Raw genomic sequence first — 16,868 nt, 5'->3', positions numbered from 1 at the left:
AGATATGTGCCAGCTACGCCTGGGAAAGAGTGAGGACTAGGGGCAGGGTTGAGTGCAAACGGGCATCAGCTCAGTTGCTTTGCTGTCTGTCTGGCGGCAAGTATCTTGCCGGAGGTCCCAGTGGTAACTTCTCTATGTACTTTTCTCTGAACGTAGTACAAGACCGACAGCGAAAAGGTAGAGAAAACTATCCTGTATGGGAGGAAAGAGCACAAAGACAGAGATCCAGGCAAGGAAATACCCAGACAGAGTGAGTAGGAAGCTGGGCGTAGAGCTATCAGCTCTAGAGGGAGGAGCTATCAACTCCAGAACTACTTCTGGCAGCAGGGAGCTTAAGCCTTCAGGTGCCTGTGAGAGGTGGGGTAGGGTGGGGTGGAGTAGGGCAACTTTAGGAACAGGACTTTCCACCTCTCCTTGGTCTTTGGAGCTGGGCTGTGCTTACTGGTGTCCTGTCCCAGGCCTCCAAACATGAGCCTGCAATCCAGTTCTCGTGGCTGAGAACCTTGGCCTGGCTACCTGGAAGCCGCAGGAACTGGGGGACGTTCCAAGGCCCCTGGGCGACTCTGAAGTAGGGGCTGGGCTAGGGACAGGGGCTGAGGCCAGCTCTGTTCTCCAGATGGGTTCATCCAGGCTGGTGGCTGCTCGAGAAGCCAGCACTGTGGGAGCCAGGGGCTCTGCAGTGGGCTGTGGCGCCGGAGTGGAAAATCTGCGGACCTCCTGGACTCGGGCGGTTTTGGGAGGCCCGGAAGCTGTGGAACCCGGAGTGCGAGGAGCCTCGTCAAAACAGAACATGGCGGTTTGAAGTTGATAGGGCTGGTGCCTCATGAAATCAAGAACCTTGATTCCCGGTTTGGGGGTTGCCCGGGGCCCCTGGGATTGAGACTTGCCAGGGAGAGTCCTGGCAGCCTGAGGGAAAAAGGGTGAGAGAAGTGGGTTGTAAGCAATGGGAGGTGGAGCGCGGATATTGGGTGAGTATTTCCAGGATGGGGGCAATGAAGGAGTTGGAGAGGGGCTTCTGGGTCCGCGGCCAGAGCCAAAGCCAGGTGTAGCTTCCACCACATACCTGTCTGCGCGGCTCTGCCGTTTCGCAAAGAGCTCCCCACCCCTACCCTGCAGCCTTGGTGGCTCAGGGAGTCCAGCTGACGGGACTCCCCCATTCACCAACCCATCCAAGGGCCCTCGAGAGAGGGGCTTAGGAGCTACCGGGGGTGGAGTCTTAGGTGCCATAGGGGGCGGGGTCTTAGGAGCCATGGGAGGCGGGGCTTTGGGTGTCGCGGGGGGCGGGGCCTTGTAGCTCCTGCCCCCTGGTGGCTGCATGAAGTTGCAAGCTTCCGCCCCGAGGCTAAGAACGTCCTCCTCGGGACCAGATTCGGCCCCCAGGGCCCGGGGTTTCTCATCCAGGTTTTGCACCAGAGACAGCAGCTCGGGGTTGGGCGAGCTCTTTGTCTCCTCGTTTCCTGGCCGGAACATCTGCTTCCGCGTCCCCCGGCGCCGGGCCTCCTGCAGGATGCCGGTGCGGGCAGCTGGCACCGAGATGCGCTGCTCCCGCGCGCTGGGGGGCTCGGGTGCAGCTGGGCTCGGGACCGCTGCTTCTGGGCGCCCCGCTGGCCTCAGAGGCGCCGACAGGAAGATGGAAGCGGTAGAAGTCCTGGCCGCAGCGCTAGGGGGAGCGGGAGGCTCTGGGGCTACGCCTGGAGTAACTGGGCGACTGGGGACCGGGATGTACAGGGAGCTGGTGGCTGTCACGGGGCCCGACGAGCGCGGTGTGGCGGGGGAGCCAGGAGCTGGCACATGGCCGGGAACCCCTGGAGTGAAACTGGGCAGAGGAGTGGGGGCGGGCCCCTGTGTGGAGCACAAGAAGGGGGGTGGGCCGGGAGTGAGGCCTCCTAGACTTTCACTCGCCCTCTTGGGGGCTAGGGGCCGGAAAAGAACCGGGGTGGTGCCTGACCTCTGTCCTTGTAAGCCTGGAGTAAATGGCCTGGCTGACCGGTTAAAGAGCCCGGGAGCTGGCGAGGGGGCCCCCCCACCGGGAAGAAAGAGTCTGGGGCTGGCTTCGAGTGCCGGCACTGGGCTGAGTGGGAGCACCGCCACCTCCGGGGGCGCACTCTGGGGACGGAGGGGTGACTGCAGGCCCTGTCCGTTAGGCATGGCCGGTGGGCCGTCCTGGGCCAGCTCCTGGGTGCTGGAGGCTGTCCGCTGCCGCTGCTGTTCAAAGAGCCGGGCCCCTGGCCCCGAGGCCTCGCTCAGCTGCCCTCCCAGCCCGGGGCCCTGGCCCTCTGCGGCCGCTGAGCCCGGCCTGGCCAGCTCCATGTCCAGATAGGCGCTGTCCCAGTCCGTCTGATTGGTGAGACTGCGCGCGTCCGAGAAGGCCTCGTCGTCCAGCTCCGACTCGCTGGTCGGAGGGACACCGTCTTCCTCCTCCTCAGTGCCTGTCCCCGCCGCAGCCCCAAAGCTCACTAGCGTGTATTTCTTGGCTCTCTGCCGCCGTTTCTTAAACATAAGCACCCCCTTGGAGTGGGGGTTAGGGGCGGCCGTTAGCAGGGAGGCAATCGTCCGGCATTTGGTCTTAGCCTCTTTCACACTCTTCTCTTGGAGGCTTTCGGCCCGTTGCAGTTCTGAGGAGGTCAGGAGAGAAAATGGTCAGTGGGGCGTCCCGGCCGTTTCCAGCCCTGCTCCCCAGCTCCCCGAGGCCTCCCACACCAACAAGTTCTCTTGCCTGTGGTGGCGAAGTTCTCGGACTTGGGGACAGCCTAGCGGGTGCCAAGGGAAACCAAGGACAGCTGAAGATAAGGCCGAGTCCAGTTGGACATTTCAACGTTGACCACAGCCCTCTAGAAACGTGCCCTTACCCATGCCGCACACAGCCCTCCCGCCCTCCCTCCATTCCTAGTGCCTCCCATAGGAGGAAGGCAGATAGATGGGCAAGCCCCAGGGAGAGAAGGCCGAGACTGTTTTAGCAGAGCAGGTGTCTCTCAATGCTTGAACCTCTTCTCAGCCCTCCCCCATATTCAAGACACAAAGGACCCTGAACAATGAAAGCCTTCATTCAAACGGCCACCTCCGTGTGCAGCACGCGTGGAAACAACTACCATCACACATCGTATCTACAAGACTATTTGTCAACTGGAAGCCACCGATGGGCACTATTGCGCGTATGTCCTTTCTCTTGTTCAGGTTTACCCTAGCTCATGTTCAGGTTCACATACCCATAGATAAATACACATGTGCTCACAAAAACACAGTTACTCAAATGGCCCCACATTAGACACAGTCCAGGTGGTCCTTCGCCCCAGAGTTTCCTCTGAAGAGACTGTACCTAAATGTTTGATCAAAATGCTGGAGCCAATATTTGCTTTTCAACTACCAGAACATCCCTTTGCCCCTCTGTCCGCCGCGATTCACGGCCAGTAGTCTCAGCTCTAAGATGCGGGAAAGGCTACGGGGCTGCTCTCCAAACTAACCCGCCCAATTTGAAGACACTTCAAGGTCATCTGCTAAATTATGTGTTCATTTTCCCCAAGTTGGAGTGGGTGGGTTTCTTTAGAGGTCAAAGGTGCCTCATTCTCAAGCCCTTGAGGTGGAGAGCCTGGCAGTTGCTGCCAGGCAGGCAAGCAAGCAGGGAGCCAGGGCAGGGCTACCCATATCCCATAGGGTCTGGGTAAGTGGGGCCAAGAAATGGGAGAGGCTGCCCTGCTGCTCGAACTGTCTCTGTCTTGGACACTAGTACTCCTTGTCCATAATCCCAGTTCCTAAAAGAATTCTTGAAATTCCAGCTACTTTCCATTCAAGATACCAACTCCTTTCTAATTAGGACTCTCATGCCTTCCATCCCAACGTTTCTAACAACATAATGCTCTAAATGGAAGAACAGGCTCTGGAACTAGGGTTCGGCTCTGGAAGATTCGGGGTTCTGAAACCTTGGGAGTAGTCTATTAGCTTAGTGTAGCTCCTTTTTCTCCACTCTCAATGAGGATGATAGTGCCTACCTCCTAGAGTTCCCATGAGGAAAAGTCAGCACTTAACACAGTGCTATGACCCACTGTAAGTACCCATTACTACATTCTTGGCACTAGCTGCACAAGGACAAGGACACGTTCTTGTTCACGTACATCTCAACTCCCACAGACGCACACGTACATGCCTTCCTGCATTCAGAAATGCCCACATTTCTTTCTCACACACACTCCCCTTGAGTTTCCTATCACCCATGTGGTCACAGGACACTTGGACAAGTGGCCATACCATCAACCCATTCTGAGAAAGGAGCCATGAAAGCCCAAAAAGAGAAAGAGGAAGGAAAAAGGAGGGGTAGGGAATTTGACCTTGCGCAGAGACCTCCCTTCGGAACCGGTTGATTATTCTCCTCTAATGGGAGTCCCAGATCTCCCTTAGACATGAAGTACCTGCATAGAATGGGTCCTGGAGCTCAGGATCTGGGCCTGGGCCTTTGTCACAACTGGCTTGGCTGAGAAGCTCTTGGCTGATGGGCTCCAAGGTCTCCATGTGGAGAAAGGCAGTGTTGGCTGGAGCAGGACCAGCTTGAGCCACCCCCACGCCTTTTAAAGCCCCTTTGTCTGGTCCCCAGAGCTGGCAGCTGAATGAGCTCATGGTGCTATTTTTGGAGCCTGGCCCCTCTCTCTTCTCTAGGCTGCCCCACAAGCCCCAGTGTGATGGATGTCAGCACCTGCCTACCCTTCCCCGCCCCCATTTGACAACGAGATCTGCTTGGCTAAAAATATCCCAGAGCTACTACCATCTCTCTCAGCAGGATGGGAAGGGGCTTTGCTAAAATGAGAATTGTGGGTAAGCATAGGATCCTGGGCTTGCATCTGGAATTTCTTGGTGGAGTCTTAGTCAGTCTGGGAAGGTCAGATGCTAAACTAGGGTATTGCTAGCCTTCATTCCACACTTAGAGTCAATTTTTTTTTTTATGGCTGAGAAAGCAGAATGATGGAAAAGGAAGAAAGATGAGAAGTAGAGGGCTAATCCTAAGATTTCTGAAGCAAAACAAAGGCCTCTCTGGAAGTGAGATGGGGGCCAGGGAGCAGGAGAAAAGTGCATGCTTACACCTTGCTGTGTAGCTCACATCAAAAATAGCAAATCGCTCAAGATAAGTGGAACTGGCTCTTTCTGCCCAGGCCCACATTCTCGCCGGCGATAAGGAGCTGAAGAGCCCTCCCTTCTACCACTTCCTCGGGATCTCATGACCATCCCCTGGCCTCACGGCCCCACGAAGCCTAACTCAACTTTCAAATGTCAAACTACAAAAGTAGTTCTGATGTTATGCCCGCAAAGGACACTGAAGTGCCCCTGTAGCCCAATCCCGCTCCCCAACACTCCTCAGCCCCATGTCTGCCCATTACCCTCACCCCAATCCTGACACCTAGCCAAATGATACTAACAACAGAACTCAAACCCTACATCTAGTCGTGCTGCCTCCCTGACTTCTCTACCTACCGTGTGCCAGGCTGAGGTTGAACAACCTGACCCACAGGGGTTCAGACCGCAGGGACAATTGGGGACATGAGACTTATTATTTCCCTTTCCCAGTCAGCCCTCTTATCCACTTTTCCTAAAACCATCTCCAAGAGAAAGGGGAGGAGAGAGTAGAGCTAGGGAGAGGCAGATTTAGGGCCCACATGGAAGAAGGGGGTTTGGTACTCACTGGCCTGCTTGGCTTTCTGGACATAGGTGGTAGTGAGATCTTCTGCCACTGGGTGGGGTACAGGTCCCACCATAGGAATGAGGTCAGGCCCAGGCCGGAGGGGTCCGTGGGGCAACAGCAGGGCCTCTGCTGAAGGTGGCTGAAGCGCTGCCCCATCCTCCCAAGATGGCGAGCTGACACGGCTGTCCCACTGGCTAGGAGGGCCAGGGGCAGCAGGAGCTGGTTCCGCAGGACTATCAGATAGGTAGACCTCATCAGGTGGAGCTCCTGGAGGGGTGGGCCTCACAGGCCCTCGGCGGCGGGGGCGGCGGGGTTTCTCTTGGGTGGCAAAGCCATCCACGTCACTGTCGGTCTCTCCGTAGTAAGCCTCACTGTCAGGAGGTGAGCGAAGGCTCCCAGGCTGCAGAGCCTGGGGAACTGGAGCACCAGGGGGCTCAGGACTCATTGGAGACAAGGGTGACAGTACCTGAAGCTCACGAGGGGATGGAGATCGTACAGGTCCTTCGTCCCCTACCCTGTGTAGGAAAAATGTCAGTAATTGAGAGATGGTCCAGTAGCGACTAGAGAGTAGGCGTCTAGTGAGATTTCGAGGAGGTGGGAGGAGATAGGAGGAGAGAGGTGTGGGCTCTAGGTGGGATGAATCAGCTGGGGAGAGTGAAGATCTAAAGACAAACTGGGAGGTTAATGTGCTTGGAGGGACGTGAACAGAAATGGGCTTAGAACAGTGGTTCTCAACCCGTGGGTCGCGACCCCTTTGTCTACCGAACAAGCCTTTCACAGGGGTCACCCAATTCATAACAGTAGCAAAGTTACAGTTATGAAGTAGCAACGAAAATACTTTTATGGTTGGGGGTCATCACAACATGAGGAACTGTATTAAAGGGTCGCGGCATTAGGAAGGTTGAGAACCACTGGCTTAGAAGATGAGATGAGGAGGAGAGGCCAAGGGTTGAAGTATATGCCCACTAACTCATGTATCTATTTGACACCCCTCGTCCTTAATCGCATATACATTCAACACCAATATCTGCACCTAGCATGAACACCCAAGTGGAAATGGGCACTGCCTACCCTAGGGACACAGTAAGTTCAGGAGCTCCATACCGCCTGACAGTGAGGACCAGCTGATTCTCTGAGGCGTCGACGAGGCTCATGGCACTTGCATGCGAGAGGCCGATGCAGGAGACTCCATTGATTGCCATGAGCTGGTCCTTCTCTCGGAGTCCTGCTCGGCCAGCCTGGCTCCGCCTCCGGATCTGGGAAGGAAGAGTGTAGGTGAAGGAGGACTCAAAGGCTCCAGGGGGAGATCTGCTGAAGGCAGAACCCTGTGTGAAGGGAATTTTATGTTGCAGGGTCAGAAAGGGTTGGGTCTGGGGAGTGGGGAGGATAGGACTACAGGTGAGGGAACCTGTCTGGAGGGAAGAAGGCACAATAGAAGGGACTAAGACATTATGCAGGGCGAGGTAGTGGTAGGGCAACCACTAAAGGGTGCTAGAGATGGTAGTTTTATCTCCTCCGAGGGCAATGTCTACACTGGCTAATACTTCTAGACCTTGAAGTCCCAGGTGCTATTATCTACTTGGTAAAGATGTTAATCTTCCAGATCAGAGGGAATCCCACCAGTTTCCTGGAGACAGTGAGGGTGTGAAGGTCTGTGTGCACCCACATGTACCTATGTCAAAGTAAGAATAAGTCATGAGAACCGAATTAAGCTCACTGTCATCGAGTTGATTGAACCAAAGCAAACTCACTGTCACCAAGTCGATTCTGACTCATGGTGACCCTGTAGGGCAGAGTAGAATTACCCCTGTGGGTTTCTGAGACTGTAACTCTTTCCCCTCCCCCCTCACAGTTTTATTGGCATATCATACAATTCAATAGTTGAGAATATAACTCTTTATGGGAACAGGAAGCTTCATCTTGCTCTCGAAATAACAGTAGTGGTTACCATTTCCTGACTGTACACTAAATGTCAGGCACAGTACTAAGCCCTCAACACGTACGATTGGTTTTAATCCTTACCATGGTTCTGGGAGTAGGTGCTATAATCACCCATATTTCACAACTACAAAACTCGAGGGATGAGAGGTTCGCAGCAGTCGCCTACAGAGTGAAACCCAGAGTAATGACTTCATCTGAAGGGCCAGACCTCTCCACACCATTCCTCACATCTAACAAGTCTTGCCAAGGGAGAGAAAGGAGTCTCCGGAGAGTACAAATGGTTAATGTGTCCAGTTGCTAACCGAAAGTTTGGAGGGTGAAGTCCACCCAGAAGCGCTCAGAAGAAAGGCTTAGCAATCCACTTCTGAAAACCCAGCCACTGAAAACCCATGGAGCAGGGTTCCACTCTCTCACACACAAGTCACCAGGAGTCAGAACTGACTCAGGACAACTGGTGGTGAAAGGGTCTGGCTTAAGGAGAGAGAAGTATTGAAGGCAGGGCAGGGCAGGGCAGGGCTGGGCTGGGTGAGACAGCCTGGGCTCATCACATATCAGTCTGTCAGAGAGAAATTAGCACCTTCTTGACATTCCTAGAGTTGGAGGTGGAGGTACAATCCCAGCAGAGCAAAACCCCTGGTCCGACATGGGCCCTTGCCACCATGGGGCCTCACGTAGTCTATTTTGCTCTCCTCCCTGGAAACCAAGAATTCCCTTTATGAAAAGGGAATTTAAAAATCCCTGCCCACAGAAACCTAAACATTAGTTCCCCCACCAGACATGAGCATGCGTCCCTACCCACCCTTTCACCCCTCCTCCTTTCTTCAGCTTCCCAGAGCCTCCCCACAGGCCACACAGAACTCTTCCCGGGTTTTTAGGTTCCCTTTGCCCTGAAGCCTCATTTCAGGGGCTCTCCCTTACCTTGGACACCTGTAAAGGTTTCCTCTGCTCGGCCCCCCCATGAAGTCGGAAGCCCCAGGGGGCTCCCCCCAACAGTGTGACCAGCACCTCCTCCTCAGTACCCATGGCTCAGCTTGGCTTATGGCCCCTGGGGTATGGACAGATTCCTAGGAAGAGAAGTTGAGGTGCTAGTCCCCCGTGCGGCCTGCCTGTCTGGCTGTCCTGTTCTTGCTGTCCCAGGTCTCCCCCCACACACCACAGGCAGGCAAGTTGCCCCTGAGATCAGTCCAGTCCAGCACATTTGTCCTGTCAATCTGAACTGTGCTTAAAATAGTTGCCGGCTGTACACCCATTCCTCCCCCACCTGTGTTACTCCCAAAGCTAATTATAGTAAAACTTTCTGTCCTGTCATGTCCCCCACTCTACTGCCTGGGCTTTTGACTCAGACCTCCTCATACTAGCAATTTGAGCTCTAACTCATAGACAGCCTTTCAAGAACTTTACCTTCTCCATGATGGGATCCCAGATTGATAGCGACAGCTTTCTGAAGTCATTGCACAGTGGCAGCACCGGGAGCTTTGATTTCAGGGCCAGCGAGGAATGGCCCAGTTGCTGGGCCTCTCAGGAAAGTGCCCCTCGGGCAGCACGGGCCTGGGAATGGGGAGCTCTCTTTCCCTGCAGAGCTGGGTGCTGGGGAAAAACTTTTCTGATCAACACCGCTCGGGCTGAACTGCTGTCTCTTCCGCAAAGCCTTCCTTGGCCTTCTAGAAAGCCTTTCTTTTCTCTGGGCAACATGTAGTCTTCTTAATAGTTCTATTGTTCTATTTATCAGTGAATATGATATCTATTTACATGCCTCCCTGACAAGGAAAACACCGAAGGCCAGGAGTTGTGTGAAACAGCCTGTCAGGAAGAGCCCGCAGAACGGCTTCATCTCACGGGTGCTCAATGCATGTTTGCGGAGTTACATTAACTCTTACAATCCACAGGAAGTCCCGGATAGGTGGATGCATTTTGATCCTACCAACTTAGGGTAAAATTTTCTACTTGCTTTAATATTTCCATTAATTAATGTGCCTTACATTTGGAGAGATCCTTTCTAGCAAGATGGGGCTTTCTATGCCTGTAAAGTTGTACTCTTGGAAACTCATACAGGGAATCCAAAAGTCTCTTTGAAAATGAAGAAGGTGGTGGACTTGGAAGAAGACTTTGGAGAGGACTTAAAAAAAAGAAAGAAAGAAAATGAAGATGTTTAACCATAGTCATAAAAAATACAAATTTAAAATAACATTTTTCACATTTCTATCAAAATGGAAAAATCCAAATGTTTTCTAACATTATTAGCCCTAAGGGTATGGGGAAACAGATACTCTTGTCCACTGTAGCAGAGAGACTTCATAATAGAATTTTAAAAACAATTTTATCAGCATATAATTGATATATAATTTAATTCAATAGTTCATTCACATCAAGAAGAGTTGTCTAATCATCACCACAATCAGTTTTAGAACATTTGCTTCATTCTTATTACTCATCTTTATTAGCTCCTCATTTCCCCCCAAACTTCCCTGCCATATCCCCAAGGAAGCATTAATCCAGTTCTCTCTATAGAATTACCTACCCTGGATTTCATATACAGAAAAACATTAAAAAAGAAAGAAAAGATTAACAACAATAACAAAGTAAAACAGATTATAAACCTCAGTCAAAAAGAAAACAGAGGGGTAGAGGGGAGGAGATGAGTCGCTCAGGGTTCAGTGTAGCATTAATGAAACTCACAACCTTCCTCTAGTTCTTAAACGCTTCTTAACTGCCCCCCTCCCCGCCACTATCATGGTCCCAATTATACCTTGCAAACCTGGTTAGATCGGAGGATGCACAGGAGTGCAGATGGGAACAGGGAACACAGAGAATCCAGGACAGATGAACTCCTCAGGACCAGTGGTGAGAGTGGCAATACCGGGAGGGAAGTGGGGGTAGAAAGGGGGAACCGATTACAAGGATCTACATATAACCTCCTCCCTGGGGGATGGGCAACAGAAAAGTGGGTGAAGGGAAACGCCAGGCAGTGTAAGATATGACAAAATAATAATTTATAAATTATCAAGGGTTCATGAGGGAGGGGAGGGGGGGGGGGGAGGAAAACGCGAAGTTGATTCCAGGAGCCCAAGCAGAAAGCTAGAGTTTTGAGAATGATGAGGGCAACAAATGTACAAATGTGCTTTACACAACTGATGTATGTGTGGATTGTGATAAGAGTTGTATGAGCCCAATAAAATGATTATAAATAATTGAATAAAACAAAAACTAGAACCAATTTAAAATAGATCATAAGAGAAATCAAAGGATAAGGTGCTAAATTTCAACCTAACTGCAACTGCAATCATCCACTTTTCAGTGCACGCTGCATGAGAGCAAGGCTGTGCACATCCCTGGTCCATGGTCAGAGGGGTTCCCAGAGACTTCATCCACATGTATTGCCCCGTCACTGTTGGTTTTTTTAAACCCAAACAACTTTAAAGGAGGTCAAAAGGAGATCACATGATAAAACGTTACATTTTAACCTAAGTACATCTGCCACAATCAACTTTACAATGCTCTCTGTCTGACAGCAAGGGTGTTCCCGTTCCTCAAGTGTAACCAGGGTAAATTCATGAAGGCTTAATCCACCTGAGGACCCTCAACATGCATTGCGGCCTTCCACTGTCATCCGTAGCCTTCTGCAAACCTGGTGGTTCACAATTTATGCTCTGATACCATTGCCTCCTTTGGATTTAGATGATATTAGAGAATTCTTGGATAACAAAGAGTGGTGTGCTTCTTCCATGTGGACTTAGTTGATTTGAGACTAGCCTTTGAGACTAGTTTGAAGACTAGCCTTTAAGACCCCAGATGCTATTCTTTCTGATAGCCAGGCACCATCTGGTTTCTTCACCACACTTTGCTACAGAACCCATAACTTCAGTTAGCTCTTCATGGAGGAGAGCATCATGGAGAGCCTTGTCATAAGAACCAATTAAAATAATAATAATTTATGAATTATGAAGGGTTCATCAGGTAGGGGGAGTGCGGAAGGAGGGGGAAAATGAGCAGCCAATATTAAGGGCTCAAGTAGAGGGCAAATGTTTTGAGAATGATGATGGCAACAAATGTACATATGTGCTTGACACAATGGAGGGATGTATGAATTGTGATAAGAATTGTATGATCCCCCCAAAAATGATTTAAGAAAAGAACTAATTATTCTTAGATTGGGACTAGAATTAAGTGCAAGCTCAAAATCCATCTCATATATATGGTTTTTGTATGTTTCTGGTTCACCTCAGAAGCATCAGTCATTTCGTGTTAGAGAATGTCATCAATCATCTCCCTGGGGCATCACTTCCACTGCCATGGAATCAAGGCTGACTCATAGAAACCCTATCGGACAGGTTAGAACTACTCTGTGAATCTCTGAGAGTACAAATCTTCACAAAAGTAGAAAGCTTCTGCCTTTCCCCCAGACTTGGCTGGTGGTTCCAAACTGCTGACCTTGTGGTTAGCAGCAAGTGCATAACCACTACTCATTGATAGTGTTATTAGTTGAACCAAGGGTATAGAATCTAAACACTGTTGAGAAAAGGAAATTATACAGTATAAGGCAGCTATGAACCTTGATAAAACTCCTAAGAGTGAGTAGACACTATTTAACAATGGGGGTTAGGGGTAGGGCAACACTTTCGATAATATGCATTCACAACAGCAGAGCCACGCGTAGCATGTCACATGAAGCAAGGAGGGTATTAAAATAACGAGCATATGATTGTTCTGGACCACCATTCATTGGGCACCCTTAAGGCAAGAGATTCTAACCAAAGTCCAGCATCCGCCAGTTCTATGCCATTGGGCTAGCAGTCACTTGCTTCTGACATGAGGGAGTTTCAGCCTAAAGTCCAAGGGCTGCAGGTGAGCTCTAGGTAAAGCCCAGTTCACCTAGTGGGGTTTCCACATCGAGTCTTTTTGGTGTGGCCCATGGAGGATGTTGTGCGTCTCCAAAGAACAAAGTTCTAGTAGTCTATGGCACACAGACTGGCTCACGAAGGACTCTTAGAAACTAGGTCAAACTTATCCAATTAGGAACTTAGTATCAGGCACATAATATAATTTTTTTAACTGCGAGTTTCAAACCATTTAAAACTATCATCTATTAAAAACTATATGGTGAACAAAAACTCCCCATCACAATGTTTCCGCACATGTTGAGCACCTAAAAAAAGTGAAAAATAATTACCGTATATACTCGTGTATAAGCCGAGTTTTTCAGCACAAAAAATGTGCTGAAAAACTAGGGTTCGGCTTATACACGGGTCAGTGGTACCCCAGCGAGGTGTAAGGAGCTGGTGATTGCCGTTTCTCCGCTGTTCATTCAAAGCCACGGTGACGCTGACACTGCAGGGCTTTGATTGTTTGTTTACTCACATCTAACCAATCAGAGCCGTCCTATGACGTGGATGGCAGTGAAGACTGCGCTTTGTATGAAAATGACAGCAGTGATGGTGATGACGGCGATCTCAGTGAGGACAGTGTCTATGATGACTTCACACCGGCTGAAGCTCTGCATTGGGATACAGATGATGATGAGGAATCCAGTTTTGAAGGATTTTAACCCTTTATATTTTAGCTTGGTTGCTGATTGAGCTCAGGAAATAGTACTCTTAAGGTATCATTGTTGATACCTTATTGTTTTCGTTGAATCTATTTTCCACTTACTGTGCTGGTTTACTAATGCTAAATGACTTGTCCTTTTATTTATGTTTTTTATTTAAAATAAATATTTAAATACATTACCCCACTGATGTCTCAATTTTTAGTAATTTTTATTTTCATTTGTTTTGATTATTGAAACTCACCAATAGCTTCTGTATTTTCCACCCTAGACTTATAATACACAAGTCAATCCGTTTTTCCAGTTTCCCAGGGAATAATTAGGTACCTCAGCTTATACTAGAGTAGGCTTATGTTTGAGTATATATGGTACTTAACTTAATTTCCTTCTAAGTACATAAAACCTCACTTGTTAGTAATAATGACCAATTCATCCTAGTTGGCCAAGGGAATGTCTATCTTTTTACATCTAAAAATTGTACATCTCAGGAAATATCTTAGTCCCAGCAAATCAAGTCAGTCAGTCACCTTATGTACCAAGAAGTAAGATAAAACATTAATCAAAGAGACAGCCACCAGTCCACCATCTAAACTGGAGTATGTGTGTATGTGCCCATTCAACGTGCTTCACTGTGTTGCATCACAGAAGGGACGCATGGCCAATACTTGTGAAAAAAGACAATGAGAGTTGCTAACGGAGTCAGTCCTGACTCATGGTGACCCCACTTGGTGCAGTGTCGATCTGTGCCCTGGGGAAGAACTGTGCTCCCTTGCCTAAAGAGTTTTTAAAATTACCGAGTCCTTAAAATGAAATACATTAAAAACCATTTGGTAGAAGGTGATTATGCAACAAAATGACCTATTAAGGTGTGTATATATAAGATTCCCTGACCCCAACTCTGGAGTCTCTGATTTCATTGGCTTAGTAGCCGGTGTTGGTATTTTTGGAGCCCTCGTGGCCTAATGGCTATGTGTTGGGCTCTGCTCTGCAAGTGTATGAGTCCAGGTAGACTAGAGAAACAAATCCATAGAAACTCATATGTGAATTAGAGAAACTTTTATATAAAGGGTGATTGTATATTAAGAAACCATCCCAACCCAGTTCAGTCCAAGTCCATAAGTCCTTTATTAGCCCATATGTCCAATACCAATATGTAAAGTCCTCTTTAGACTCATGAAGCACATGCAATGATGCCTAATGCAGGATGATCACAAGCCAATGGGTAGAAAGTCTTTGAACCAGTGGTGTTGTAAGCATCTCAGCACTGGCAGGGGTCTTCACGTGGTTTCTCTAGGTCCATGATTCTGACTACATCAGGGTTCGTCCATGTAGCTTCTCCTCAGGGATGTCTCACAGGGAGTCAGTCTTGTGTCTTGTCACTAGAGCATCTCTAAGGGAGTGAGAAGAGAGAAATCTCTTCTGCCTCCAAGGAGGAAATACAGGAGTTCCCAGAATCCTCAGGAGGAGGCCATGTCCACACAGAGGCCTCATTGGCTATGACCTGATTGACAGACTAGACTCCACCACTTCACTCTTAATTCTCTCAAGTCCCAAATTGACACAGATTATGTCACTACCACAGCATGTCACCAGTTGAAACCACCAGGCACCCTGGGGTGAAATTTCTACTCCAGTCAAGAGTCACAGTCTAGGAAACCCACAGGGGCAGTTCTACCCAGTCCTAGAGGGTCACTATGAGTTGGCAGCGACTCCATGACAGTGAGTGTTGATGTTTTTAAAGTACCATTAGAGAAACTCACTGTCACTGAGTCAATTCTCATTCAGAGTGACTCAATATAGGGTTTCTGAGGCTGTAAATCTTTGAGCAAAGAACCTGATCCTTCAGTGGCTGGCAGGCTTACTTTAACTTTGTGGTTAGCAATCAAATGCTTCTCCAACGGCGCCACCAGGTGATTGTAATGTGCAGCAAAGGCTGAGAGCAACTGGGGGGAGGGCAGAAAAACAAATCAAATGCCATCTATTAGCCCTACGAAGCTATGATCTAGGTTCTCCCACTTATTGAGAATGCAGCCTTCGGCAAGACAGAGGATTCCTACTTTCCTGTGCTGATATGAGCGCTAAATGGGACAAATTAGGTGAAAACACTTAGCAGAGGGCTCAATCTATCATTAGTTGAATTTGACAAATAGTAATCTCGACCAGTGGTTCACAAATAAGAAAAAAAATTACCATAGGTAATATATGTTTAACTATGACAGTTTTATTTTCATTTTCAATTTTATTTCGGAGTCACATGGATGTACCGAAAAATCCAAATATAGTTCTGGAACAGCAGTTTGTCAAACTCTGGCCTAGACCAAGTTAATTCCAATTCATAGTGACCGCATAGCACACAGTGGAATTGTCCCATAGCATTTTTAATGCTGGCAACTTTATGGAAGCAAACTGCTACATCTTTCGCCTGCAGAGTGACTGGTGGGTTCGAACCAACAACCTTCTGGTTTGCAGTCGTGCTTTAATTGCTGAAGCACCAGGGGTCTGGAATCACCTAGAAGGCTGTTTAAGCCACAGATTGCTGTGGTAATGTAAGTGGTTGATGCAAGTGGGCAGAGTAGAAAATGGGATACCCAAAATGGGGAGATAAAGGCATGAAGTGGTTGGTTTACCAACTTTCATAGGTAGGGGAATATAATCATAGGACTATAGGATTAAGGTGTAGGTGTTACTTAACTGCAAGTATTAGGCATAAGAGATTTTTGTTTTGTTCACTTATAGAATGTTATATTTAAACGAGGGTGGCATATATTGACTTTTATGCATTTTAGTTTTATCCTGTTAGTTACAGATATTATTTTATTGGTTGAAAATTATATATGGCTAAAGAGTTATATGAAAGTGTCAAGTTGAAAAGGGGTGGTCTGTGATAGTTACATAACCTGGTATCAACTTGGGACTTGAGAGAATTAAGAGTGAAGGAGTAGAGTCTAGTCTGTCAATCTGCCATAGCCAATGAGGCCTCTGCGTGGGTATGGTCATCTCCTGAGAATTCTGGGAATACCTGTATTTCCTCCTTGGAGGCAGAATGCACACACTCTCTGCTCACTCCCGGAGAGATGCTCTACTGACAAGACTTCCCACCCACTGGCCTGTGATCTTTCTGCATTTGGCATCATTGCATGTGTTTTATGAATCTGAAGAGGACTTTACAGATTGGTGTTGAACATATGGGCTAATATCACTTATGGACTCGGTCTGTACTGGGCTGGGATGTTATCTCAATATTCAATTGCTCTTGAATATAAACCTCTGTCTTACACACAGATCAGTGTCCATGGATTTGTTTCTGTAGTCAACGTAGACTAACACACATGCAGAGGCCCACCTCCACCTTTTGAGTCACCGTTTCTACGATGAATCTAAAGAAGTTCTGGCAGCACAGTGGGTTAAACATGGGGCTATGATCAGAAAGGCCTGCTATGGGAACCCATCAGCTGCTCCCCAGGAGAAAGATGAGGCAGGCTGTCCCCATCAAAGTGACAGTTTTAAGAACTCTATGGAGCAGTTCTAGTGTCCTATTGTCTATTGATCTGAGTCAGAATTGACTTGAAGGCAGTGGTTAGTTAGGGTGGATCTGAAATTTGTCTTTCTAATAAGTTCCTAGATGGTACTGATGTTGTCCATACCAGGACCACATTCTGAGAACCAGTTATATTTACTATAAGCACTAGAAGACCATCTACTTGTTTACTAAATCATTTT

The 16,868-nt window shown here is 48.7% G+C and overlaps 1 protein-coding gene across 2 annotated transcripts; it reads right to left on the bottom strand.

Moving 5' to 3' along the window:
* Positions 1-438: 438 nt before the first annotated feature.
* SYNPO2L (synaptopodin 2 like) lies at positions 439-8,629 on the bottom strand. 2 transcript variants are annotated; one of them, XM_075534362.1, is made up of 4 exons: positions 8,525-8,629; positions 6,770-6,921; positions 5,666-6,180; positions 439-2,615 (listed from the first exon to the last, which is right to left on the bottom strand). In XM_075534362.1, exons 1-4 carry the CDS (start codon positions 8,627-8,629, stop codon positions 439-441), a joined length of 2,949 nt encoding a protein of 982 aa, XP_075390477.1. The 2 variants fall into 2 exon arrangements, with proteins under 2 accessions (XP_075390477.1, XP_075390478.1); XM_075534363.1 differs by lacking the exons at positions 5,666-6,180; positions 6,770-6,921; positions 8,525-8,629 and adding an exon at positions 4,404-4,503.
* Between the last annotated feature and the right edge of the window lie 8,239 nt (positions 8,630-16,868).

The sequence above is a fragment of the Tenrec ecaudatus genome, chromosome 16, assembly GCF_050624435.1.
Source record: "Tenrec ecaudatus isolate mTenEca1 chromosome 16, mTenEca1.hap1, whole genome shotgun sequence".
In the NCBI taxonomy this organism is placed as follows: Eukaryota; Metazoa; Chordata; class Mammalia; order Afrosoricida; family Tenrecidae; genus Tenrec; species Tenrec ecaudatus.
This window is presented reverse-complemented; position numbering and strand designations above follow the sequence as displayed.

What these genes read in the sequence shown, in the direction of transcription:
- SYNPO2L (XM_075534362.1), bottom strand. Translation starts at nt 8,629, where the DNA reads ATGGGTACTGAGGAGGAGGTGCTGGTCACACTGTTGGGGGGAGCCCCC. An exon ending in CTGGTCCTCACTGTCAGGCG is followed by an intron (nt 6,181 to 6,769) that starts GTATGGAGCTCC and finishes TTTCCTACACAG; the next exon opens with GGTAGGGGACGAAGGACCTG. An exon ending in CCAGAAAGCCAAGCAGGCCA is followed by an intron (nt 2,616 to 5,665) that starts GTGAGTACCAAA and finishes TGACCTCCTCAG; the next exon opens with AACTGCAACGGGCCGAAAGC.